This window comes from Dromaius novaehollandiae, chromosome 11 (genome assembly GCF_036370855.1).
Source record: "Dromaius novaehollandiae isolate bDroNov1 chromosome 11, bDroNov1.hap1, whole genome shotgun sequence".
NCBI lineage: Eukaryota > Metazoa > Chordata > Aves > Casuariiformes > Dromaiidae > Dromaius > Dromaius novaehollandiae.
Genome location: NC_088108.1, coordinates 22,681,044 through 22,706,850, shown reverse-complemented (window position 1 = coordinate 22,706,850; position 25,807 = coordinate 22,681,044). Strand labels below are relative to the sequence as shown.

The following is a 25,807-nucleotide window of genomic DNA, read 5'->3' as shown; positions in this document are numbered from 1 at the left end:
TTTCTTTCTGAAGTAATAGGGAATGGCATACTGGAACTAGATATTAAGCAGAATTAAGCGTAATTATATGATAGTTTAGTGTGAGGAGGGGAGTTCCAAAGTGCGTAAAGAATCCTCTCCTTCCCAATAGTGGGGGGGGGGAAAATGGAAAGACAGGAAATTAGGCTTACTCTTTTAATTCATTTACACTCAGATGAATTTGACCATGGCTTTGTGTAAAAGAATTATCTTGAACAAGAAAGGAAGACGTTGCAAGGGGCTACATAGTCTGACAAACTGTATAATAAATGCAGAAGTGGTACATGCTATAGAAAATGATTCTTAGTTGATACTTTTAAGTGTGATTCGTTGATTTGAAAATACTTGTATAGATGAGACAAGCTGTCTTGTGTTAGGATATTTTGGTTACTTAGAGCTCCTCTGAACTGACACAGGTGAAGAAATGTTACAAAACAAAGACATTTAGTTTTTGACTCCCAAAAATGTGTTTCTGTAATAAGTTATATATGTGCAAGACTGTGCTTGATTAATTTTGTTTCCTATGGTCTAGTCCCAGACATTTCTGGAATCTGCTTTAGATGTTCCACACTTTTAGAGGGAAATACAAGCTTTGAAGAAGAAAAAAAAGCTGTTTTCTGCAGTAGAGTGCAGTGTGAACACCATCGCTCTGTCAAATATACTGTCTCCCTAGTGTCTTGGCACACATGGCCTTGCTGTCTCTGGAACTAGAAGCCCAGACTGGAGGAAAAGGCATATGGGCTTTGCATTGGTCTTCTGGGGGCACACTTATTTTTGGGTGTCCTGCCGTCCTGTTGCTGGATTCCAGTATTATCATTAAAATAGCAATTGCAGAAATTGGTAGTGAATAACAGGAGGAGGGAATGCTTATTAGTGGGTATGAAATCCAAATAAGAGAAAGGGATTGGAGACCTGGTGCCTGTCAGCATGCAGTGTTGAAGCTAGATTTGGGACTGAGTGAGCTTCAGGAGGGATCCTGCAACATTAATGACACCCATCTTGGTAGATTGTTTTTAAATGTTCTGTGCAAAGTGTCTGCTCTTTAACACCTTAGTGATCTGAATGATTTCTCAGAGATTTAAACATGACTGTTTTGGAGACTTAAGAAGTCAGACGTTGCTTTCTCCCTGTCACTGCCAGAAGTTCTGTTAACAGGTCAGATGCATTTTAAGTACTCAGCACTTCATAAAAGTTGTTGTTATTTTTCATTACCAGTCCATTAACCATTACTGGCAGTAAACAAAGCTGATCTTGAGGAAAATGTTTGGCTTCTTTCTTGTCCCTGGCCATAGCTTCTCTTTGAACCATGCCACTAGCAAGCACTTACAGCCCTGTCCTCTGCCCAGCTCTGCCCCCTCATCCACAGACAGGACAAATGAGCAGGGCCCCTTGTTTGCACCTCTCCTGCTGAGGACCCTGCTGGGGGGCCCACCCAGACCCCCACTGTCTGTCCTGCTTCTGCTCAGCTCCTAAAGCAGCATTTTATCACCAGAATTTTAATACTGCAAATCCCAAGATTTGGGGGGGGAGAAGCAAATGCAAAACAAGCCAAGCAATAAAGAGACAAGAGCTCTTCTCTGGGTAAAACAAAAACCTGATTCAAATGATTCGGCAGGGCAACAGCAACATCTGCCAGCCGCCTGTCCTGAGCTGACAGTGGCTGTGAAGGGTGGTGCCTGCTCACGGCTTCCCCCCTCTCAGCACCCACAGCTGTCTTTCAGGTGAAGCAGGGGCTTTTTACACTTCTGAGGCGCTCTCTTTAAAAAATGGCCCAGCTGGATACCTGCGGGTTTGCGCTGCTTCTCAGGTTTCTCCTCCAAGCGTACAAGGGATCTAGCCAGGAGAGCAAACCCCTACCAGCACCACCTTCCCTACCCAAATAAACCAGGAACCTCCTGGCAAACGTGGTGCCCGTTTTTCATCGCTAACATTGTCTGTCCTTTGCAAGGAAGCCTGCGACAAAGACCTCCTGAGTGAACTCCTGGACGTGGTTGTTTGGGTCGGGTATGTTTGCTCTGGGGTTAATCCCCTCGTATACACACTCTTCAATAAAACCTATCGCAGGGCTTTTTCCAATTATATCTGCTGCCAATACAAGACCAGTAAAAAATCAGCGCTGCGACAGAATCAGTGTCTGAATGTTGCTTTGACAGCATTATACGGGAAAGATCTGACTTTAACTAGTTACCGAAATGGCAATGAACTCAACAGCATGGAACTAGATGAAGCTGAGGAGGGTCTAGAAATGCAGCCAGGGACTTCAGAGCTCTCCATAAACAGCTGTAATGTTGTAAGCGAAAGAGTGAGCTGTGTGTAAAGGCAGCTCACACAGCCTTCTGCTACGGTGTATCTGTAGCCAAAATATATTGTGTAAAAATGCGTTGGTCAAAGGACAATGTAAATATTGCATTCTGAACAAAGCTTTTTTTCTTTTTCAAAGAAAAAAGTTGTCTTTCCAGTCCAGTACTTAAAATCAAATATATTAATATACTGCAGTGAAGTTTAAGGTTCTATATTTACTGTTAATACTAGATCAGAAATATTAGTTACTTTGCATATGTCATGGACAAACTGTTTGAATTTTTCTTCCAGTACATGAACAAAAATACTGAATATTATCTCAGGTGGCATTTGCTGGAGTCCAGAATGGCGCGTTAATAGTTATATATCAAATACATGCTATTAGACTTGGTCAGTATAACTTTCTTTTTCCAGTTGACAGTAAATATATACTTTAAATCCTCACCCACGTTTGTGCCGTGTAAAGACTGTACAGAATCCTGGCAGAGAGGCGTCATGAGAGCGTGGCAGCATTGCAGTCACTTGGGCAGATGTGGCGTGTTACAGGTCAGGTCACGGCTTGCTGGCATCTTGGGACAAGCTCACGCCTCAAGGGACCTCTCTTATGTTTTGGCTCCCTCTCCAAACCTGCTAAAATTGGATCTTTAAATGCTGCAGGAGTCAGGTTTTCTTGGACTTGAAAAGCAATCTGAATCTGTGTGTGTTCAGGGAAGGCTGAAAGGGGATAGTCAAAACTGGCTGCTCTTCCAACTTGATTCTAAGTGAACTTCAGAGCATAGGTGAATGCTAAACTGCTCTGCTGTTTACTGGGAATCTCAAGCATTAGGAATTTATTTTTTTCCTCTCACTGTCTGATGTCCCTACATGTATCTACGTGTGCACATATAGAGAGAACGTATCTAGTTTGTTTGAGAACTGCATATAGGCATACTGGTTTTGCTTTGTTTTGTGAATGTGTGGACAAACTGGAAAGCTAGAGGGAACTGTTGGCTGGTTCTGAGGATGTAAGATACTACTATTGTGATTCCAAGTTCTTTCTGCCATTGGTTAGGACTACTGCTTTCCTGCTGTTTTGCAAATTGTATTGGCCTGCTGCCAGGATGCTAAAGAGACTTTTCAGTTAACACAATTAGAATTTGTAATTCTTTTCTATATGTGCTTTAGTGACAGTACTTCGGGTTTCTGTGTGGAAAGTAGATCAGAATACAATGATAAGTAAATGGAGCATATATAATTAGTTAAGCCAAGTGCTATGTACAAAAAAAACAGGCCATTCAGAAAAGGACTGTAGTACTTGTTTAATTTTAAGCCTGTGGGTAAATTAGACTGCGGTAAGTGATAAGCATATACTTAGAGCTACACACACAAATTTGTGCTTGCAACTGCTCTAACTCCTTTGATTTTGGTAGGATTCATGCTTAACCTCAAGCATGTCAGTAATACCCTCCTGAATGAGGGCCATCATTATATTATCATGACTATCAGAACAGTTCACTCCTTTTCCATTTACTTCCTCTGGTTTTACATCTAGATGTCTGAATATCATTTCTGTCTTTTTAGTCCTACTAGGCATTGCCTAGGTGAATTTGTGTCCAAGTTTTTCACTTCTTCAGCAGGTTTTGTCTTTGTCGAAATAACTACTAAGTGGTCTGAGAAAAAGTTGGGATCAGTGGTTTTTCTGAACTGTCCTCTAAGAGTATTATCTTTTAGGGGTTTTTTTTCCTAACACCATCTTGATGATTTTATGAACATCATAGCAGTTTTAACATGAACACTTAATTCTGAATGGAGTTGCTAAACTTTAGAAACTGCCTTTGGTATGTTACTGTTTTTGGTTGTGCTACCTATCCATCGGAAACATTTTAGAATGGTTTTAACATGGGCAGTGTTCTTCTCTTTCTTGTTTCTGTTGTGTCATGTTCAAATGCTCTAGATGATGCTTCTGTTTTTCATCACCTGGGTTGAGAAAGGTCTTTGGGATGATCCCTGTCGTATATTAAAAATATTTTTAACTGGAAGTTTCAGTATTTCAGAAAATCTGTAATTAATGTTTAAATTGAAAGGCTACAAATGATTCCACAGTCCGTATAACACTTCTGATGGTGTCTTTGGTGATTTTTGTCAGTAGAGGCCAGAGAAAATGCTGGGTCATGGAATTCAGCTTGCTTTGATACGGCATTTGGGCACTTTTGCCTTTTATTTTTTGGCTTGTTTGGACCTTTCCCTGTTGTCAAGTGAAGAATGCTAGTCATGAAACTACAAAAGCTTTATTTAAAAAAAAAAAAAAAGGAAAAAAAACCTTTTTGGTGCACCCAACTGTTTTCTGTAAGCCTAAGTAAATTTCTGCAGTACAGGACGTAGTCTGAAGAAAGTTGCCGCAGGCTGCTGGACTGATTCAAAAGACTGAACAATTTGTAAGCCAAGTACAGACCCAGATGACAGGCTGGTATTGTTCTGTTCCATCACTCTGTGCTTTGAGGCCTGACTGTTAGGACAAAAGAACATTAATCCTCGGCTCTGATGCCAACCCAGGAAATTCTTACAAGACTTTCAGAGTAGCTGTTCCATAGGATGGACCCAGGCAGCACTTAATGAGCCCCCCGTAATATGAATTTAATGTCAGGCAACAGCAGGCTCTCTCCTCCAAGCTAACCTTTGATCTCCTTGATTAAGAATCTAACCCACAACTGGGTGTGTTTTCACAAGCGTGGGAATGCTCTAGGTACATTATTCAATTCACATGGGCTTGTGCTCTAGATCATTTGGGTGCTTTGAGAAAAACATCTGCCTAACAGAAAGCTTAAGAACTGAAGTACGGGTGCTGTCGGTGCCAGTGCCATCATCTGTGACGCATGAAAGGTCCAGGACAAAGAGAAGAAAACCACCTCAATGCTGTCAGCAGGTGGACTTACACCTCATCAGAGCCCTGCAACATGAGAACAGCCACATGAGTGGGAGCTACTGACATACCTGAAAAAATTCTTTGCTTTTCTTTAGGGCAGTGTCATAGTTCTGCTGATGCTGCAAAAGCAAGGGAAGTTTTTGTCTTGGGAAGGAGAGAGAGCTGCCTAGAAGAGTTCACTGGGCTGCCACCCGTAGGAAAAACCCAACCAGCCCTCACTCAGTAACTTAAAGGGCTGCTGTCCTCCCTCTGGGGAAAAGCTTGGGGGTGCGTGGACAGGTTGGCCAAGACTGCATTCCTCCACATGGAAATGATGGAGTGACATGGAGTTCCAGATTAAATATCAGAGCTTCTTTTAGACCAGGCCACTCTTCAACTTCAGGCACTTTGATATTCAGTGGGTGATTTTTATTGTCATTGCTTTTGCTTGTGTCTCTGTGGATTCTTTCCACAGGACCAGACTGGTAGTACAGCAAGGTCCATATATTTAGCAATGAAACTTTACCTACAATTGCTTTACTCTTAGAAAGAACTTGAATTGCTGAACTAATTGATAAAACACTCTGTTCTGCCTACAGTTCCCTTGTCTGTGCTCAGCACACTTCTGAATACTGTGCTGGAGCCAAGCCTGTAAATCAACCAGCTCTTTGTGCCTGCTTGACTTGTCTTGTTTCTGGGTTCAGTCAAGCATATTTGCCTAGAGAAGTATTTCCTTCAGAACAGGACTTCAGCCCCATTCCTGCCTTCTGTGGCACTGCTCAAGAGGAATGACAAAGCCTCCTTCTGGAAGGAAGGAGCTCTTCGTTGGTTCTGGGCAAGTCTGGCTGTGGAGTGCCTTGCCCCTGCTCCATAATGGACCCACTGACCCCAGGGAGGGTCACACTTGGACAAGGTGTTCAGAAAAAGGCACTGGTAGGCACAGGCCTCTCTGCAGCCTGCCATGGGCACCGCCTCAACCCTTGGCACGTGTATTCGTGCACAAGGAGGAGGAGTTCCTGCAATTGCCCCTGTGGCTCCTCGCTCTTGTTTTATTTGGAAACAGTGGAAACAGCAGCCTCAAACATTCCTTTTTTTTTTTTTTAATCACCTTTGGATTTTGGTATTTTTTGTACAAGAGACTCCAGAAAAAAGGATTATGTGCTAAGTGGCGACAACCACGTAGTATCGCAACACTGTCAGAGCTAAGTTAATTCAGTGCAGAGCTCACGTTCCCTGCTCGGCTTACTGTCCAGACCTTTTCCACCAGTATGGTCCAAGTCTTTCTGTGTCATGAAGTACAGAAAGAACAAAACCAAAAAGCTAGTGCATTAGAAATCTGACTTGCTGGTGAGATCTGAACCTTTTAAAGCAGCTGAGGAGACAGGATTCATGAGGCCTCTTGTAAGACAACAGATCTTTGTCTCAAGAAATTAAACTACAGCGGATGGGTTTACACACTGGTAAAATTTGTGTTCCGAAAAATTGTAACTGCTCTAAAGTATTATTGTGTTATTATGAAATATTGAGAGCTGAAGCATGGGAGTCATTGCAGCGTGTGCCAAATGGCAGAGAAATGGGAACTCTATGTTATAAGCCATGAATCCCTTTGCTGTGAAACATTTCCACCCTCTGCAAGAAAATGCTTCAGTTTTCCTGTGCAACTGTCTTTGTACCTGAGGAGACGTCCCTATGCTTGTAACAGCAGTGACCTCAGAGCCCTTCTGGGAGACCACTGAAGTAAGTGAAGACTTTGTGCGATTCTTACCGTTAACTGATTAGGTTGGTTAGTTCCTAAAGGGAAAAATAAATAAAGCTTCAATATGTAAATATTCTGCCCAGGAAAATGCATTGATCACAGGGTTAAGTAAGAGTTCCTGCAAGTGCAGGACTAATGCATCGCTTGAAAGAAAGTTCAAGATATAGAAGGTAAATGTGATAATTGTTTAGTGTCGCCTTATACGATTAGCATTGCCACTCGCTTGTATTTTTGGATACATTATTTGCTGTGCTAGCACCTAGTGTGGAACAGTAGTGAGGCTTTTAGGAGATAGTAAAAAAAAAAGAAAAAAAAACTAAAAACCCTAAAAAAGACAGGCTGTAATGGGTTCAGCCAACATCCCAGTGGAGGATTGTTCTGGAAAGACAGCGTGTTCCCATCTGCACAGCTAGACGACAACAGCAAAGCTTTTTGTGAGCACTCGTGCAAGGCTATGAACAGACTGTTTGTGCTGTTCCTCTCTCATATATGTGGGTCTTATACATAACTAAGAGGTAACTCTAACTGTACGTAAACCTGCTTTTAAAAGAAGCCCAAGAGACTTCTCTAACTTCCATATGCACCTAGCAGCCCTTCTGAAGAAGGGACCTGGATCATTTCCCGAGTGAGTTCCTTTTTGTCTAATACAGTAAATACTGACAAAGGCCCTTTAGAAGCAGGATGAGTCTGAGATAAGTCTATAGTGCAGGGTGCAGATTCTGTAGCATGCTTTCAAGGACTTACTGTGGGTAGATCTAGCCACAGCAGTGAAGCGCTGCACTGAAACTCATAAGGTCCTGCAGCTACTAAATTGCTTCCAGTCCTTAAGCAGGCTTGCATTTCTTTGAAATAGTCTGCAGTTCCTCGGACACACCCTCCTAACCTCTGGCCCATGGGGAGCTCCATTATTTTTAATAGCCCTCATTTATTACCTGTAGCTTTTTTTCCTAATTAATAGATATCCAGTAACACAGTTCAGATTTTGAAAGGATGAGGGATTCTTGTATTGGCCTTGCCTGATTTAAGTGCTGTACTTCACACTGTAGAGCATGTTGCCAAAAAGACTTATTTGAATGGTGGTGACCCCTCTGTGTTGTTTTCCAGTTTGGTTTGAATATCTGTACTACACTGTTCACTGGGCCAATACTGTCTGTATGAGGCGTACAGTGATGCTAGGGACAGGGCAGTAGATTAAAGGGATTTGCTGCACTGTTGGTACTCTATTAGCACTATTTCACTTCCTGTTAGTGCAGCGAGGAGTTTTCTCATCACTCCCTTGCAGACCTGTGAACTCTTTCCCATGAAGGTGGACGCTGGCGGGAGCTCACAGGATGCACCAACAGCTGTGGACACACCGTGGCTATCATCACCTTCCATCCCCAGGAACTAAGGCAGGTGAATATGTGGAGAAGAGTGGCCCTGGCAGGAAGTACAGCAGCATTTGGTCCTGCTGTATGTCAGTGCTCGCTCAGGTGGTGACTTTCTGGGGAAAGGCAGCGTTTAGACCTCCGCCTGTTCCTCTCCCTTTGTCGGGGGAGCCCAGCTGCCACTGCACCATTCTGGGTAAGTCAGCAGAGGGCAGCGCTTTAACAGCAAGGACTTCTTAGCCCTGAATTAAGGACCAGTTTGCTGTTATGCAGCTGAAGTATGCTCCCTTCACCTGCACAGAGAAGCCAGTGATGGCTTCCTATTCAGAGTCCCGTGGACAAACCTAGTGTTAAGTGATACGAGTCAGTAGACAGGGCATGTGGCATGCAGGGGATAATGGCAGTAGGTGTCTAAGATCTGTTAAACCTCAACTGGAGATAGTGTCCAAACTCTGGTGTTTCTGCTATATCTAGCCCTGCATAGGGCTCATAACAGTGTCAGTGCTATACTGGACTTTTCATGGAAGCACCAGACCTGCTGGCTGAGCTGTGTGTATTGCTAAGAAGAGAGGTCTAATCCGATTACCCAAATACAGAGTTTTTCCTTTCTTGCTCTTGACAGGAGGCAGCGGCTACAGAGAAGGCATTGCTTAAGGAATTCTTCACGTGTGGACCTGGAGCAGTCTCTGGCTTGGCTCTATTATAGAGAGGTAAATGTGCAGACACGATTATAAAAAGGCACAATTATAAAAGTGCTTATCTTGAAGCAGCTGAAATACATTAATATACCACAGCTCTACCTCACAGGAATTTTGAAGCTGGGAAACTGAAGGTGCAGTAGCACTGTATAACCCTATAGCTCCCAGCAAAACAGCATGTCTGGATATGGGTTACTGAGTCCAGTGAGTTCACTGCAGGAATATAGACCCCTATCGAATGAAGTGAAGTCAATGGGATTATCCACCAGTTTAAGATTAATCACATAGTTAAATGTTTTTGTGGGACAGGCCCATCTGCAGGTGATAAAACGGTCCAAAGATAACCAGTGAAGGTACCACAAAACAGGATTATTTTGTAATGATACTGTCTTTTTTCTGGGATGGCTTCTGAGAAATGAAATCTTAACCAACCTTCCAGCTTGTCCAAGAGGTTTTCACAGCTGGTTCAGGAGTCCAATATAGGTGGTTCCAGAGCTCACATCAGTGTCAGTTGCAGACTCTGATGGATATTAGCCAGACGAGAGAGTCTTCCTTAATGTATCCTGTGTGCTACTGCGCTACCTGATAACACTGGGAAGGATTCCTCTGCTGGTCTAATAGAAAGCCCTTTGCATGTTCTGTTTTCTGTAGGCTATGCTGTCCACCAGATCTGGAGAAGAAGCTGGCCAGAAAGCTGTTTCCACCCATGTTCACTACGTTTCAACATATTTCCTCACTGTTCGTTGTGAGCTGGTGCTGCTGCTCACCCACTGATCAGCCAGGCAGGTATGAAGGCTTCTGAGGGGCTGGGAAGCAAGTCTTGGATGGTCCGAAGGCTGGAATGGATGTGATTAGGGTTTTAACTTTTTTTTTAAGTTGCATAAAGACACATAAATCTCCTTTCGCTGTTAAATTGGGTTGTCTGACTACACTCTTTTCTATGAGAACATTCAGATTTCCAGGGTGAAAAGATTGTCTGTAGCACTGTATCATCCCTCCCTCTCCTTCAAATCGCCCCTTTGGCTGCTAGTTGAAGTAGCCTGGACAGCTCTTCATCTGCACCCTGACACTGTGTGTTTTCACAATCAGTGCACATACTACAAAGCACTGAAATCCCCTGTATTTTCTTATGTCACTAATTCCCTGCTTGCTCCAAGGATATTTCAGGGTTTTGTTTTGTTTTGTGTTGTTTTCTTAAGTCAATAGTGGACTAGCTTAGAGGAAACTACAGGAACCAGAAATCCTTGTGATTCATGGAGAAAAATGATCACTTTCAAAGTCAGAAAAATATTTCCTATACAAACTTCAACAGCAATGTTGACTTGTTGCCACATAGATAAGGGGGCAAGGAGGATAATATTTCACAGAATGGTTGAGGTTGGAAGAGACCTATGGAGATCATTTAGTCCAACACCCTGCTCAAGCAGGGTCACCTAAAGCACATTGCCCAGGATGGCGTCCAGACGGCTTTTGAATATCTCCAAGGAAGGAGACTCCACAATCTCTCTGGGCAACCTGTTCCAGTGCTCTGTTACCCTCACAGTAAAGAAGTTTTTCCTCATGTTCAGACAGAACCTCCTGTGTTTCAGTTTGTGCCCATTGCCTCTCGTCCTATCGCTGGTCACTACTGAGAAAAGTCTGGCCCTGTCTTCTTTATACCCTTCCTTCAGATGCTTATACACATTGATAAGATCCTCCTTCAGTTTTCCCTTCTCCAGGCTGAAGAGTCCCAGCTCTCTCAGCCTTTCCTCATATGAGAGATGCTCCAGTCCCTTAGTCATCTTAGTAGCCCTCCACTGGACTCGATTCAGTAGCTCCCTATCTCTTTTATTGGGGAGAACTGGACACAGTACTCCAGATGCAGCCTCACCAGGGCTGAGTAGAGGGGGAGGATCACCTCCCTCGACCTGCTGGCGATGCTCTTCCTACTGCAACCCGGGATACCACTGGCCATCTTGGCCACAAAGGCACATTGCTGGCTCATGGTCAACTTGTTGTCTACCACGACCCCCAGTGCTTCTCTGCAGCGCTTCTTTCCAGCAGATCAGCCCCCAGCCTGTACTGGTGCATGGGGTTATTCCTCTCTAGGTGCAGGACCCTGCACTTCCCTTTGTTGAACTTCATGAGGTTCCTCTCCACCCAACTCTCCAGCCTGTCCAGGTCTCCCTGAATGGCAGCACTGCCCTCTGGGGTATCAGCCACTCCTCCCAGTTTTGGATCATCAGCAAACTTGCTGAGGAGGCACTCTGTCCCTTCATCCAGGGGGATGAATTGATGAATAAGTTGAACAATACCGGACCCAGTATTGACCCCTGGGGGACACCACTGGCTACAGGCCTTCGACTAGACTTTGTGCCACTGATCACAACAACCCTCTGAGCTCTGCCATTCAGCCAGTTCTCAATCCACTGCACTGTCCACTCATCTCGCTAGGACTTCCTGAGCTTGCCTATGAGGATGTTATGGGAGACAGTGTCAAAGGCCCTGCTGAAGCCAGGGTAGACAACATCCACTGCTCTCCCTTCATCTATTCAGCCAGTCATCCCATCATAGAAGGCTCTCAGATTGGTTAAGCATGATTTCCCCTTGGTGAATCCATGCTGACTACTCCTGATCACCTTCTTATCCTTCACATGCTTAGAGATGGCATCCAGGATGAGCTGTTCCATTATTTTTCTAGGGATGGCGGTGAGGCTGACTGGCCTGTAGTTTCCTAGGTCCTCCTTGCCCTTTTTGAAGACTGAAGTGACACTGGCTTTCTTCCAGTCCTCAGGCACCTCTCCTCTTCTCTGTGTCCTTTCAAAGATGATTGGGAGTGGCTTAACAATGACATCTGTCAGCTCCCTCAGCACTCATGGATGCATCCCATCAGGGCCCATGGACTTCTGGATGTTGAGTTTTCTGAAATGATCTCTAACCTGATCCTCCTCAACCAAGGGAAAATCTTCCTTTCTGCAGACTTTCTCCCTGGTCTCCAGGGTCTGGGATTCCTGAGGGATGATCTTAGCAGTAAAGATTGAAGCAAAGACGGCATTCAGTATCTCTGCCTTTTCTGTATCATTCGTGACCAAGGCCCCTGCACCATTCAGTAGCAAGCCCACATTTTCCCTAGTTTTCCTTTTGTTACTGATGTACTTAAAGAAGCCCTTCTTGCTGTTCTTGACATCCTTTGCCAGATTAAATTCCAGATGAGCCTTGGTCTTCCTAGTTGCATCTGTGCATCCTTGGATAACGTTCCTACATTCCTCCCAAGTGGCCTGTCCCTGCTTCCACATTCTGTACACTTCCTGCTTATGCCTGAGTTTTGCTAGGAGCTCCTTGTTCATCCATGCAGGACTTCTGCTCCCTTTGCTTGACTTCTTCCTCATTGGGATGCACTGCTCTTGAGCCTGGAGGAAGCGATCCTTGAATATTAACGAGCTATCTTGGACGCCTCTTCTTTCTAGGGCACCATCCCATAGGAGTCTTCCAAGAAGGTCCCTGAAGAGGCCAAAGTTAGCTCTCCTGAAGTCCAGGATCCTACTTTTTTCCCTGCTTCGTCCTTGCAGGATCCTAAACTCCGCCATCTCATGGTCACTGCAGCCAAGGCTGCCCCTAGCCTTCTGTCTATTCCTCCTCCCATCCTTCTCCCTCACTAGCAAGATAGAAGCCTGGGCCCCAAAACCCCTGACCATGGTCCCCAGAGCTCTGAAATCCCCTTTGATAGTTTCCAGGTTGCCCTTGGTATCGTTGGTACCCACATGGAAAAGCAGCAGTGGGTAAGTCAGACAAGTGGACAAGCCTTGGCAGTCTTTCTGTGACATCCCGGATTCGAGCCCCCAGCACGCAGCAAACCTCTGTAGACAAGAGGTCAAGTCGGCAGATGGGCAAATTCTCCATTAACTCTCCCTAGCTTAGGCACCACAGCAGGCAGTAAGAATTTGGCCCCAAGTGAACGGTCAATGCAGAGGATGACCTTCTGCACAATGGAAATGTCACGTGAAATACCTGAGCCTGCACGTCGTCCTGTGCCTTTGCGCAGCTCCTCACACAATGGTCTGTGTGTCCTGGGCTGCACGCAACACCAACTCTGACTCAGCTCCCACAACATGGAGGTGTCTACCTGGCTGAGCAGACCACAGGCCGCTCAGCAAGCTGAAGGGAAGCAGAGGTTTATCTGGGAAGTGGGTTGGAGGGTGGTTTGTTGTGGGCGCTCCATGGAGATGTCCACATATTCACTGGTGGAGGTGAAGGGCGGCAGAGCCGAGTGTTCCCATGCCGGACATCGCAGTGATTGCTGCATTGCTTGTCTCGCATGATCATGCTGTGCCTGTCCTGGCATTCATTCCTGAAAACTCATTTCCAGCTAGTTTACTAGAAGTAGCTTGTGCAGACCTAGCTATGACATATCCCAGACTGGCAAACTAACGTCTTGTACTAGCTGCAGTCTACAAGCTCCAAATTTTACAGCTGCGGTGAGACAGTATTTAAAATCTCAGAGACAGAAATGGCCCTCTGTATAGCAGAAATTACAAGCTTTGGCCCTGTGTCTAACCTTTGGGGAATTGCCCAGCTTCTGACAGTCTGTGATGATGTCTCTGCGGAAGAAATCGTACACTGAAGAAAAGCATCTTGCTTGCTTCCAAAGTTATACTCTTTCTTTCATTCAGCCACCATAAAGGACACTATCATCTTCACAGTTCCTACATATTTCTTCCTAATTTTAAGGGAGGCAGATATAGGGACAAAAACTGAGGATTATTCAGAAGTCTTATGACTGAGGCTATGAGAGATTTGAATGGAAATAACAATTAAACTCAAGAAAAGAAATTCACACTACAGGTCACTGCAATCCCAACTTTTCCCCTTATGTACTCAAGCCAAGGAGGATTTATTCCCCTTTGTGATTTAGACTTTGCTAAACTTCTCTGAAAATAGTTCATATATCACAGAGAAGAATTTCCACAGGAAACATAAATACATCCATGGAAAGAAGGAAAATTTTTTCCTTGTCTCTGGGAATGGATAAGAAAGGAAGAGAGCTGACGCCAAATACTAATGATGAGTGGAGGAATCCATCCAAAGAACCGATCCATTGAGAATACTAAAACTATCCTAGAGTCATAGACATATAAAAATCTAGTACAGAACAATGTCTTTTCCACTAATATAAGCTTAGATTCAAGAAGATATTTAAGCATATGCTTAAGTCAAAGCTGTTCAGAACAGCCGTGAAGTGAATTGTTGCAGTTAACTTCAGCTTTTATATGTTTTTCAGCTCTGTGGATATCAGTTGGAGTTAAACATAGCTAAAATTAAGTACATGCTTAAGAACTATCTGGAAGGGAAATGTTTTCTTCTACTGGGACCATATAAAACATTTTTCAATTTCTTTGCTTCAGGAAGAGTTTATATTAAAGTTGTAGTTGAGGGGACACAGCTGAGGATACTCAGCAGCTGATAAGTTTTGATAAATTGAGAAGGAAATAAGTTCAATCTGAATGAAATTTAAACCACATCTTTAAAATGCAGGGTGACTCATACACTGACATGTATGCATAGATCCATTGTGTATATGGATATATATATGTGAACACATGTACGTGCCATGTGAACACAAGTCTGCCGTGCATCACAGGCCTCTTGCTTACACACAGTGGGTGACAGCCAAGACCCATCGCAGAGGGAAATAAAGGGCTGGTTTTGTGTACTAACACCCCTGCTCCCTGCAAAATAGTGCCTCGGACTTGTGATCCCTAAACAGGCAGGAGTGACCGGAGCCTCCCAAGAACCAAAGGGGGGCTGGGAAACATTCCCGTCTTGCTTCACTGGATGGGAAAGGAAGGTGGCCACAGCTAGTGCAGTAGGTGCTGGGTTGCTCTGCACCATGCAGCATTAAGCAGCCCTGCTGGGTTGCAGGTGCTGGCTTTCCCCACCATCAGGGCTCCTCGCTACAGGCTTTTACTAAATCCCTTGTGCAGTGCAGTCACAGAGGACTTGCATCGCTGTATCCCACCTCAGGAGGCCACAACCTGCTCCTGAGCACCTCCTTTCAAGCTTCCCGCTCAGTCCCACGTGCCAGTGGGCTTTCACCTCCATCCTCACAAGGGAGCGGAAGCAGCCAGCAAGTGTGAGGGGAGTTGGTCACTTTGGCAGGGTTGAATGAGGCTGAGCTCTTACGTGGGCTGGAGCTGCTTTTCCCACCCAGCTCTGCAGCACAGCAAAAATTGCTGGGGCTCATCTCACCCAAGACTAAGGTACCTCAGGAGCTGGAAACACTATCCTGCTCAGAGGATGTACATGAGGCCAAAGCACTGATATTGCTAGTCTCCAGCTCTCGGGTGGGTTTGAGGGAACTGTTAACTGGAACAGATTTACCTGTGCAAGGATGGTTTCTCCTGGCATGGATCGAAAGAGCAATAGTCTGCAGTGCAGACTGTCAAGCTCTGTCTCCTCAGAGAGATGATCAAAGGTTGGAGGTAATACATGGGCTTTCCCTTCCCTAATCTATGCCTTAGAAAGGGACCCTTTGGGAGGGGTGGGATGGGACTTAAAACTCCTCATAGCAAGATAACTCTAAATGTTAGTGCTTCACTATCTCACATGGCATGAGATCATGTTGATGATGGGCTGGGACTAAATGTCAGCCACAAGGACATCATTTTTGCGTGCCATCATGCAGTACAAGAATTACAAAGCAAAACCTACAAGCCTTCTTCAAGCGATTGAATTTGACATAGCTGAATGAACAATTTAATTGGGTTAGTCCTTTGTCAACCCTGCTAAGAAATCTTTTATGAAGTAGTAGGCAATTAATTCACATTCTAGACAATGGTTCAATAAAATGCTTTCCAGCTTCTCTGACATATGGAATTCCACATGGTCTGTAATCAGATGTTCTCCAAATCACACTTTATCACTCCTTAACTCCTTGACAGTTTAACATAAACAAGCACTGAATTCATTAAGTTGCATTTTTTAAGCTTTCTAATTAATAGAAACAGCTGAAGTTCAAACCCTCAAATATATGTTAAAGGCTTAACTTTCAACATATATACCACTGTAAGACCTGCTTATTATTAACATTTGAGGTGTTATGCAAAGCACCTTTTGTTGTCTTGTTCTTGATTGTTCTGTAAAATGTAGACTTCCCATACTTTAACGTAAAGTAGTCAACAGTAGTTTCCAAGTTGGCCTTGGTATTGTTGGTACCCACATGGAAGAGCAGCAGGGGATCGGACAGATGAACAAGCCTTGCAGTCTTTCCATGACATCCCGGATTTGAGCCCCCAGCACGCAGCAAACCTCTCTAGACAAGAGGTCAGGTCGGCAGATGGGTGCCTCTGTCCCCTGCAGCAGGGAGTTACCCACTACAATCACTCTCCGCTTCTTCCAGGTGTTCCTGCGTGGTACAGCGTCCATCAGCTCAGTTGCTTCACTTGAAGCCATGCCCAGCTCCTCCTTGGTTTGGAGGTCACTGAACTTGTTCATCAACAGCAAGGTTTCAGAAGGAGCAAGAGCCTTTCTCTTCCTAAGAGAAGTGACCACTTTCCAGCCTTTATCTTCTACAGGGTTATGACTCACTGTTCCACACAGCACAGAGCCCCCTTGCATCTCCACTGCTATGGGGGGGTTGAGACTCTTGAAGCTGTAGGATCTCCAAGAATATCCTATCTATCTGTCGCTCATCTTCTTGGATGCTACACAGCCTGCTTAATTCCTGCTCTAACTCCTTCACCTGACAACACAACTCATCAAGAGCACATCTTCTGCAGAAAAGTTGACTGTCAGCCCCAACCACTCCCTGCAGCCTGCAGAGTTGCATCCGCTGTCAGGAGGCCTGTCTGGGTGAAAGCCTCCGACACGGCAGATACAGCAGCTCCAATGGCTGCTGGAGAATACGCTCAGTGGTGTGTCATAACCGTATCTGAGGAAGCGTATGCTACTGTGACTGGGGACAAAGGCACCTTATTGCACCCTTCTGCACAAACCGCAGCCTCGGTCCACTGCACTCTGGGAGCTGCATTCTAGGCTTGGCTCTTACATAGACCTCTCCCTAGCACTGACTGACTGGGTGCTGGACCCACTCTAATCAAGGGTCACCTGGAACAAAGGCCCCAACTCCCTATGATCAGGGGCAGCCAACAGAGCTCATTAGCAGCAGCTGCACCTAGCTAGAGCTTTCTCAGGAGGAGTTAAGGCCTCCTGTAGCTGTCCTTGCCTAGCTCTACTGACTTGTCTGCAGCAAGCATCTTCTAACTCCTTGGAGGGTCCCAGAAGGCCCCCACAACTTCCAGCAAAGTTCTCAGAAGGTTCTGAGCAGAGCCCAGACACTGCTGCACAAACTGCTGCCTCTGCTTGCTGCTTCTTTCTTTAGACTGAAATGAAGAGATTTCAGAGCCTCTCTTCTTCCACAGCCCCTTCTCATGTTTTTCTTTGCTGATGTGCTTGCCGGTAACAAAGTATGAACTGTCCCCTGGAACGTCAGCATCGAGAGACCGTTTCCTTATCAGGTTGCTCTGCAGTAGCTAATTCAGAAACCTGGTTTATTTTGTCCTGCCATTTACATTGTTTGGCAAGCTGCAGAGTTCAAATCTACCTGAGGTGCTTTTCCTATCGCTGTTTTTTCCATCAGCTCTTCCGAAGATAAAGTTGCTACAGGCTGGAAATAGGTTTGGATCAGCCAAGAATTCCCTTTTGTTTTTGAACTCCTTGTTGTTTCAGGGGATCTATTTCATTTTTTCGAGTTCTGATATTTATGTTGTATTGAAGATTCCTTTTGGATTGGGTGGGTCACCCAAGCCTGAAAAGCAGTTGAGCACACTTCTCCGGTCAGGCTGCTGAATTTGACTCTTTTCTCAGAAAGAGGAATTCCCTGTCTGAATTGGGTGAGTAAAGGGTGACAGAAAACATGAAGAGCTGCTTGTCCTAAAGACAGTCTCAGCCTATAGCAAAGATGCTTGCTTTGTTCAGAGAATCTGTTGTTCTTTGTGGTTCATGTGCTCCCAATAAATGGACATGTCTGGGAAAAGGGTAGCCAATCCATCAGCTGTAATCCGTCTGCTGGAGGGCCCGGTGCTCAGTGCTCTTGATTGAATCTGTTAAGGGCAAGTGACAGGCTCTGGCTGCTTATGTGGGAAGATGGAGCTGTCTGGGCATTTTTAGGAACTGGCCAGAAAAAATTATTTTACAAAAATGTGTACTGAAATAATGAAAATGGAAGCCATTTTGACAACACTTATGCTTTGTAAAAGCCTGTGTTTTTCATCTTCCCCTACAGTCAGAATGACTAGAGACCTCAAGTCAGAAAATATAGAGGTGAAAATGTTAGCACATTTGAGGCCATGAGTTCCCCATGGTAGGCTGAGGAGAGTTCAGTTCTCTGAGGCATTGCAGTGCCTCAGCACCTCCAGAATCCCCTGCATTTTTCTGTGTGCAATTCTTAAACTGATAAGCCATCCTTTGCTTTCCCCGTGCTCAAGGAGATGAAAAACACAACTCTTTCAACCTTGGGCTTGTCTTGTCACAGTGGTGTTGTGACTATTGTTCTCTTGCCTTAATATTCATTGCACTTGAGACTCTTATTCTGATGTTTAATCTTCCTGAGAGGGAGTCACTGCTTTCTACATGTTGTTTTCATGTGATATGTCCTTCCCATTGCGTCTGTTTTCCTTTTGTTTTCATGCTCAGCTCCAGAAAACGGCCTCACTGTTCTCTGGTCTTCCATGGGTCCTTGAGTGGGATGCTCGTGTGCAGCTGATTGCATGCAGCCCCTTGCTGGCACCACATCAAGCTCACAACCCTATCAGGAACTTCTTGCTTCTGGCTGGATAAACAAGGGGTGGGTGTGCTAAGCATGATTTTATTTCCTGTCAAGTGACCCATCACAGCATTCTTCTCCTCAGCCCCTTGCAAACCTTCTGGTTCTCAGAGCTGCTTCTGAACTAGCAAACTGAAGGCAGCGCTGGCCCCGATCATCTGTGTTCTGCTAGCTAGTGTTCACCCGCACAGTGTCCAGCCTTGTCGGAGGAACTGTAGGGGCCAAGGACTGTTCCCAGCAGGCAGGATGAGCAAGGCTACCCTGTTCTGGGAAGAGTAGCCGTATGGGCACAAGCCATGCTGTGTTACCTGCCCTCTCTAGGTATGGACATAGCCCAGGACATCATAGTGTGGTGGCTAGAGCTATATGGTGTGACAATTTGAAGTGGCTAGTAAAACCTCTGCAAGTATGTGCATGAGCCTAGGAATAAGGAAGTGAACCTCAGCGCTCTGCTGCTGGAATTACGTGTGTCACAAAGTTTTTTGCTTCTTAATTTGAACTGATTTGGAAAAGCCTTAAGAAAGGATGTTTCTGAGAATGTTAATTCTCCAGTTAATGAGCTACCCCTATTCCTGTCCCTCCTATACTAGACATTTGAGAATTAGTAGATGAGATTAAAATTTCAGACTTGTTTTGCCTCTAGTATAGGAAATCAGAGTTTTGTTTAATATGAAATGGTGTCTAGTGCCCCTTCAGTGAACTGCTAAAAAGCAGAACAACAACTGGCTTGTATGCTTTAGAAGTCGTAAATACCATTTTACATGGTTTGGATCATAATAGCTGTATTCATTACCCCCTACAGATTGGCTCTAATAATCTAAACAACTTCTCTATATGTTGCGTGACTGACAGCATGCCTATAATTCCAGTGAAGCCCTTGGAAATTGTATTTAATCAGCAATATGGCATAATGTGTGTAAATTCCTTATGACTATGGGCAACTCTATCCAATTCAGTGTTGATACTGCTCATGTAGTTAATGGATATGCTGCTTATTTAATGTTTACTTGCATTGTATTTTACTGTGGAGCCATAGCAGACAATAAAATAAGCAAAAAGATTAATAGTAAATCTTTAAGGTACAAAATTTAAAGAAAGGCTTAATGGATCTCTCTAGCCCTATTATAATTTCAGAATCACCACCCTTAAAGCAATGCACAATGGTAAAGTAACAAGGACTAGAGTTTAATTTCAGTGTTAAGGAACCTTTCATTGACAAGCTTTTTTGTCATTTTTGCAGGCAGGCAGGCAGATAGGGTCATGACCCCTATAATCAAAGCACTTTCCTACAGCAAACCGTATCGGCTGGAGACGGTGAGTAATAGCATCTTGTCCTGGATGCAGCTTAGCTACGTGCTCCTTGGAAGCAGAGCCACAGGCGCACAGCTAGTATGGCAAGGGCACAGCTTGGGCAGAGCTGCTTGGAAAGCCCCAGTCCCAAATGCGCCATCTGCCCCGTCTGGGCCCTCAGACCTGCTCCCCTGGGTGGTAGAGTTAGAAATACCCCGTGGTTTCACGTGGAGGCTGGCTTCCTTTGGATGGGTCCCAGCACCAGCGTGCCCTCGCTGGGCGATGTGCTGCTGCATCCCTGCAGCCACAGCGAAAGAGCCTCCACTGCGCCTGTGGCGAGGGAGCACCGCCCCGGGGCTGGCGGGGTCCGGCCCTTCTGTGGCACCGGCCAGCCCGGGGGCTGCTGGCCGTCCCCCCGCGAGGCCCCGGGAGCCCCTGCCAGGCTTTGCGCGTTGGAGCGGGATGGGTGTGGGTGCCGGGGCGGGGGGCAGCCCAGCAGCCGGGCCCGGCCCTGGCACAGGCAGGCGCAGGGTGAGGCGCCGGGGAGCCCCAGCCGGGAGGCGCGGCGCTCCGAGAGGCACCTGCTGCGGGAGGCCGGGGCGGACAAAGCGGGGCCGCGCCGGGGGGCTCGGCGGGGCGGGGCGAGCCGAGCGCCGGGGCCCTCCCCGTCCCCGTCCCCATCTCCATCCCCGTCCCCGTCCTCGTCCCCGCCCGCCGCCGGGGCGGCTCCGCCCGCCCCCGGCCCGGCCCCGCCGCGCCGCGCCCGCCGCCGGCAGGGAGGCAGGAGCCTTCGGCGCGGCTCGGCTCGGCTCGGCGCGGCCCGGGCCATGTCGCCATGTCCGACGTGAGGAAGTTCACGAAGCGGCTCAGCAAGCCGGGCACGGCGGCCGAGCTGCGGCAGAGCGTCTCGGAGGCGGTGCGCAGCTCCTTCGTGCTGGTGAGCGCGGCGCCGCGGGGCCGGGCGGGGCATCGCGGCGCGACCGGGAGCCCCGCGCGTGGCCCGGCCCGGCCCGGCCCCGCGGAACCGCGGGCAGCATCGCGGCGGGGCCGAGGCAGCGCCGCGCCCGGCTCGGCCCGGCTTGGCCCGCGGGCGGCGGGGACACGAGGCTGGGCTGGCCCCAGGCGCGGCGCCGGGGCTGGGGATGGAGATGGCGATGGGGCTGGGGCTGGGGCATGGCTGTGCGGGGAAAGAGGTGGGCAGGGGCCAGGGAAGGAGCAGGGCAGGGCACGGGGCAGGGGCTGGGCAGGACAGGGCCAGGGAAGGAGCTGGGCAGGGGCTGGGCAGAGCTGGGCAAGGCAGGGGATGGGGGAGGGCAGGTCCGGGGCAGAATTTACCTCTTCGGGTTTGTGTTGTGTTTTTGCTTTCCACCTTCAACCCCATTTGCCGCTTGCTGTTACTGTGCTTATTTGAATACGGTTCAGAGATGTGAGGATCTCAAGGGCTGACACTTTCACCACCCAGGGCTGGTTGGTGCTTCTGTGGTGGGAGCAGGAATTAACAAGAATCTGGCTGTGTAGGACAGGTAACTAAGTGTGCCCAGCATAAGGTGCAGGCGATGCAAAACTGGCAAGTGCAGAGGGTGGTACTGAAGGGCATGGCTTGGCAAGGTGAGACACCCCTATAGGCACTGGCATTAGCCGGGAGTCCAGCGTGTCCTGGGAGTCTAACTCAAACGTCTGGTGTGAAAATCACGTGCTTTATCAGATGCGTTTCATCCCTGCATGTGGGATGCTGCAGCAGGTTGTCTTTGTTACGATCGCAGCTGTGCAAACGTTCACTGCTGTACCCCGCGGTGGAGGTTGGGGTCAGTTCAAAGCTTCCCTGGGCTTCGTTGGATATATTTCATCATTGCTCATTGAATTACTCTAGTATGCAATCAAGTTTGACCTTGACTTTGATGGAAGGTTAGTCGATGGGACACTCAGCAAGTGCAATACAAGTTCAGTGAATAATTCTTACTCATTCTATGCTGGTAGATTAATGGTAAAATAAATGGAGGATTTCAAACAATTCTTTTTAAAACAGAATTTTCTTGCAAATATACTAATTTCTAAGGTTGAAAAAAATATTGCGATAATCCTGTGTGACTTCCTGCTGCCGTGGCTATTGTTTCCTGTACACAGTTGTTTAGGGATGCTTACAGGCTTTCATGTGTTTTGTTTTCACTCTTCCATAAACGATACATAGGGATAAATGCTTTCTAAAAGCTGATGGAACCTCTCATTAAAAATGAAATCGTTTGCATAGGACCCGAAGAGCTTCGGTATCCTACAGGCAAATGCTCACTCAGTGCCTGTGCCAGGTGCCTGCTGTCAGAGAGTGGAAGGGTGGGTGGACTGCAGATGAAAACAAACAAAACCCTGACAGCGACCTGAAGGAAGCTAATCCAGGGAGCCAGCAGTGTTCAGCACCCATCAGTAGCCACACTCTCTTTGTTCCTCTCTAGGGTTTCAATACACACACCATCCCCCTCCTGACTTTCTCTCTTTTTCTGATGGGCAGATGTCCCAGAGCTGCTGTACTGCTTAGTGTGTTTGCAGCCAAGCACTGGAGGAGGGTGAGGGCAGGTGTCTCTGTTTCCTAGATCTTGGCAGAGTTTCCTGCTTTTGACAGTTTAGCAGCGAGGGATAAATCCAAGCACTTCTGCATCACTAGGAAGAGCCATAAGGCACTGCAGTATCCAGGGAGTGGTGAAGGAGGTGGTGTGAGCTTGTGAGAGTATCTCAGATGAGCACTTCGGACTCTTTCACCAACTCAGGACTAAGTATGTGGTTCTCGTATTGCTCCAAGGCACAGATGGTTCCTCTGCATCCACCAGGTCCTTGCCCCTTCTAGGAAGGGATGTCCCCATCCTGGTGTGCTGGTCGTCGGGAGAGTGGAGATGGGATCCCAGGAGAAGGTACTGGGGAGCGGTGGAGAGGGGGGAGACTGAAAAGCTGTAGATTATGATCCTACTTCCAAGCTGAGGCTCAGTCTGGAGCTGCCCACTTGACATAAACGCATCCCATGCCCATGCAGCTGCCTTCTCACCGTGGGGCAGAGTTCAGGACACCCATTGGCTCCGGTGGCAGCTGTGTGGGTAGGCAGGCTGCAGTCAAGGTCAGGCCAAGAGCTCTGCAATGACCCTGGGGCAGTGCTGAGCCTGTGTTCATAGGTACTGCTGGGAGGCAGGGTGTGGTAGGTACATGCACTGGTACTTGGCAAGTGTTGGAGCAGGCTTGCAGTGTGGTGTGTCCCAATTCCAGAGTGGTGTCAGAAGCTGGGGGCATGTGGCTGTACCACCTGCCCAGAGGAACTGTGGTGAAAGCTGCTGTTTGCAGGAGACCAATCAGTCTCTATGAAGCAGGCTGGAGTTACACTACTGACCTTGATTGGCAGGATCACATCCTTTTCCTGCAGCCTGAACATAGCCGATGATGTTAAGTCAATAAGAACCTTGAATGGTTTAATACTTCCTGAGACCCTAGGGATACTCTGCCTGAAGTAGTCTCGGTGATCCTGTGAGATAGCTTCACTGTCTGCCTGTCTTGGGGCAAGACAGATCCATGGCAGTGAGCATGGAGGAGACCAAGGGATGGGGAGCACATAAGAGGCCTCGTTTGCCCTGCTGGAGAACTAATATTGCATGCACCATAACACACAGCTCACGTCTTCTGCAGGAGCAGGTGCCGTAGGGCTCCTTTACCGCTTAGACTGAGTTGGCATTTTGGGCATTCGAGTCACTCCCTTGAGACAAGGAACCGTCTTAGAGTAGGAAACCATTTGCACTCAGAGAATGAAATACTACTAAATGAAAATGTCTCATCGAGGAGAGCTTTTAACATCATGGAATAGGTCAGCTTGTGCAGAGCCATAATTCATGCTTTAAAGGAGACGCAGCTCCAGCCAGGAGTGTTCTGCTCTTGTGAAGCCAACCTGTGTGTGTGCGCGTGATGTCTTGTATAATGCAGCTCAGATAGTGTTGTCCTGCATGTGCAATGGAGCTCTTTCTGTGTTATTTCTGTTCCTGGTTTTATGCTTTCCTAGCACCAGGAGATTAGTTACACTTCTCTTTGGTGTTCAAACCTGGAGTAAGGTTCAGTGGGAGTTTGGTTGGTGACTTCTGGCAGGGCTTCACTCCTTGTGCCTGTGAAAGGAAAGCAGTAGATGCATCATTCCTATTCCTCACTCCTAGCCTTTCCAAGGTGTCCTGTGGTTCCCGTGTCGTGATGTTAAGTTGTTGTCCTTTGGGCTAGCTGCAAGGCTGCACACTGTTCACGTCATGGAATAAGCCAAGCTGTAATCCTGATTTGTAGTAGCGAAAGTGCTGACCATGGTGGGGAACTCATCCTTCCCCATGGATGGGGAAGGATCAAGTGCAGCTTTCGCTTGGTGTTTTGTTTCCTCTGACTGTGCTGGTATTCCTAGTGCCCCGGCTGTCGTTCTGGCCCTGCATCGCGTTCACAGCACAGATGGGCTGTGTAGGGGAGGTCTTGGTGAGAAAAACGAATGCAGCAGGAACCCCTTGAAAGTCTGCAGAGCCCTACAGAGCAGAGCCGCAAGCGCATGGGGTGCTTCGGGCAGCAGGAGCATGTGAGAAGCCTAATTCGCTCTCCACGCTTTTCTTAGCATAGTTGCAGGGCAGGTTGTATCAGTTGCAGATTTGAATGGTCCCTGATGCATGCTACTGATTATAAATTAGTGCATGGAATTTTGGCAGAATAATTGATAAACAAGGTCACCATTTAAATAAAAAGACAAATATAGCAAAGACATTAGGTTGCTTGGTGGGATAAATGACATGTGGGAAGATACAATAGTTCTAAGTTTTGCTTAAAGAGAGGAACAGTCAAAGCCTAAGTGCAATAGTTTAAACTGCTCTTAACTGAAAGATTGTCTGCAGTTTAAACCTCAGGGCACTAAAAGTAAAATACAATATTAGAACTATAACTTTAAACCCAGAATACAAAGTGCTGGTGGTCTCTGGGGAGAAACAGCCAGGCTAGAACTCAAGGAGAGCAGCCAGGGGACCTTTGGCAGTGAAGACTTTGGTGATTTTGACTCAGACCTTTGATAAAATGTCCATCCTCCCCTCTTCTTCATACTGAGGATGCTGCTGAGTATTAATGGAAAGGTCATGTATCAAGGGAGGGAAAACCTGTACCAAGTCTTTGGTCGACATGAGGTTTGTTCAGCTCTGGGAACGTTGCAAGAGAAGGCTCAGCCCGTGCCAGGAGGATTCACACGTGCTCCAGGGTGTGTGTTCCCTGGCCTGGCAGAGGTCCCTGCACGCTTCCTCTTTCTTTCATCCTTCATCACATCATTGCTCTCCCTGCCAGGGAATTGCCCAGCGTTGTTAGAGTTCGGCAGTTAAAGAGCACGTGCTGCATGAGTGAGATCCATAATCTGGTGTCTAGCAGCACTGCCGGAAAAATAGCAAGGCTCTACCTTCTGCTTGGGACCTATATCAGTTGCACAGGGTCACTTATTGCCCTGTGTGAAAGCAAGACCAACACTGAGCCAGGGCTTTGCTACACCTCCCCTTCCTCATGGGAGCGGTGCGCTCGGCAGCACCTGGCTCGGATGAGGAGAGGGCTGTATGTCAAGCCCGTTGCAAGCTTTCCAAAGGTGTCGTTCTCTGCGTGGTGACAGAGGAATAAAATGTATGGGAGACATGAGATCAGAGGAGCAAGCGTTTGACAAAACCCAGACAATCT

The 25,807-nt window shown here is 46.9% G+C and overlaps 1 protein-coding gene and 1 long non-coding RNA gene across 4 annotated transcripts in view; both read left to right on the top strand.

The window, feature by feature from the left end:
- Positions 1-150: 150 nt before the first annotated feature.
- Positions 151-19,848, top strand: LOC112989738 (uncharacterized). Its single transcript, XR_003260892.2, has 3 exons — positions 151-9,033; positions 9,673-9,807; positions 16,397-19,848. It is a non-coding gene; the product is annotated as an uncharacterized LOC112989738 (long non-coding RNA).
- A 1,001-nt stretch (positions 19,849-20,849) lies between these two features.
- The window catches only part of DOCK11 (dedicator of cytokinesis 11), an 85,921-nt gene continuing 80,963 nt past the window's right edge, over positions 20,850-25,807 (top strand). For all 3 annotated transcript variants that reach the window (XM_064518345.1, XM_064518346.1, XM_064518344.1), the window contains exon 1: positions 20,850-21,047. In XM_064518345.1, the coding sequence (XP_064374415.1) occupies positions 20,946-21,047 (102 nt within the window). In that variant the 5' untranslated portion in view covers positions 20,850-20,945. The remainder of the gene's footprint in view (positions 21,048-25,807) is intronic.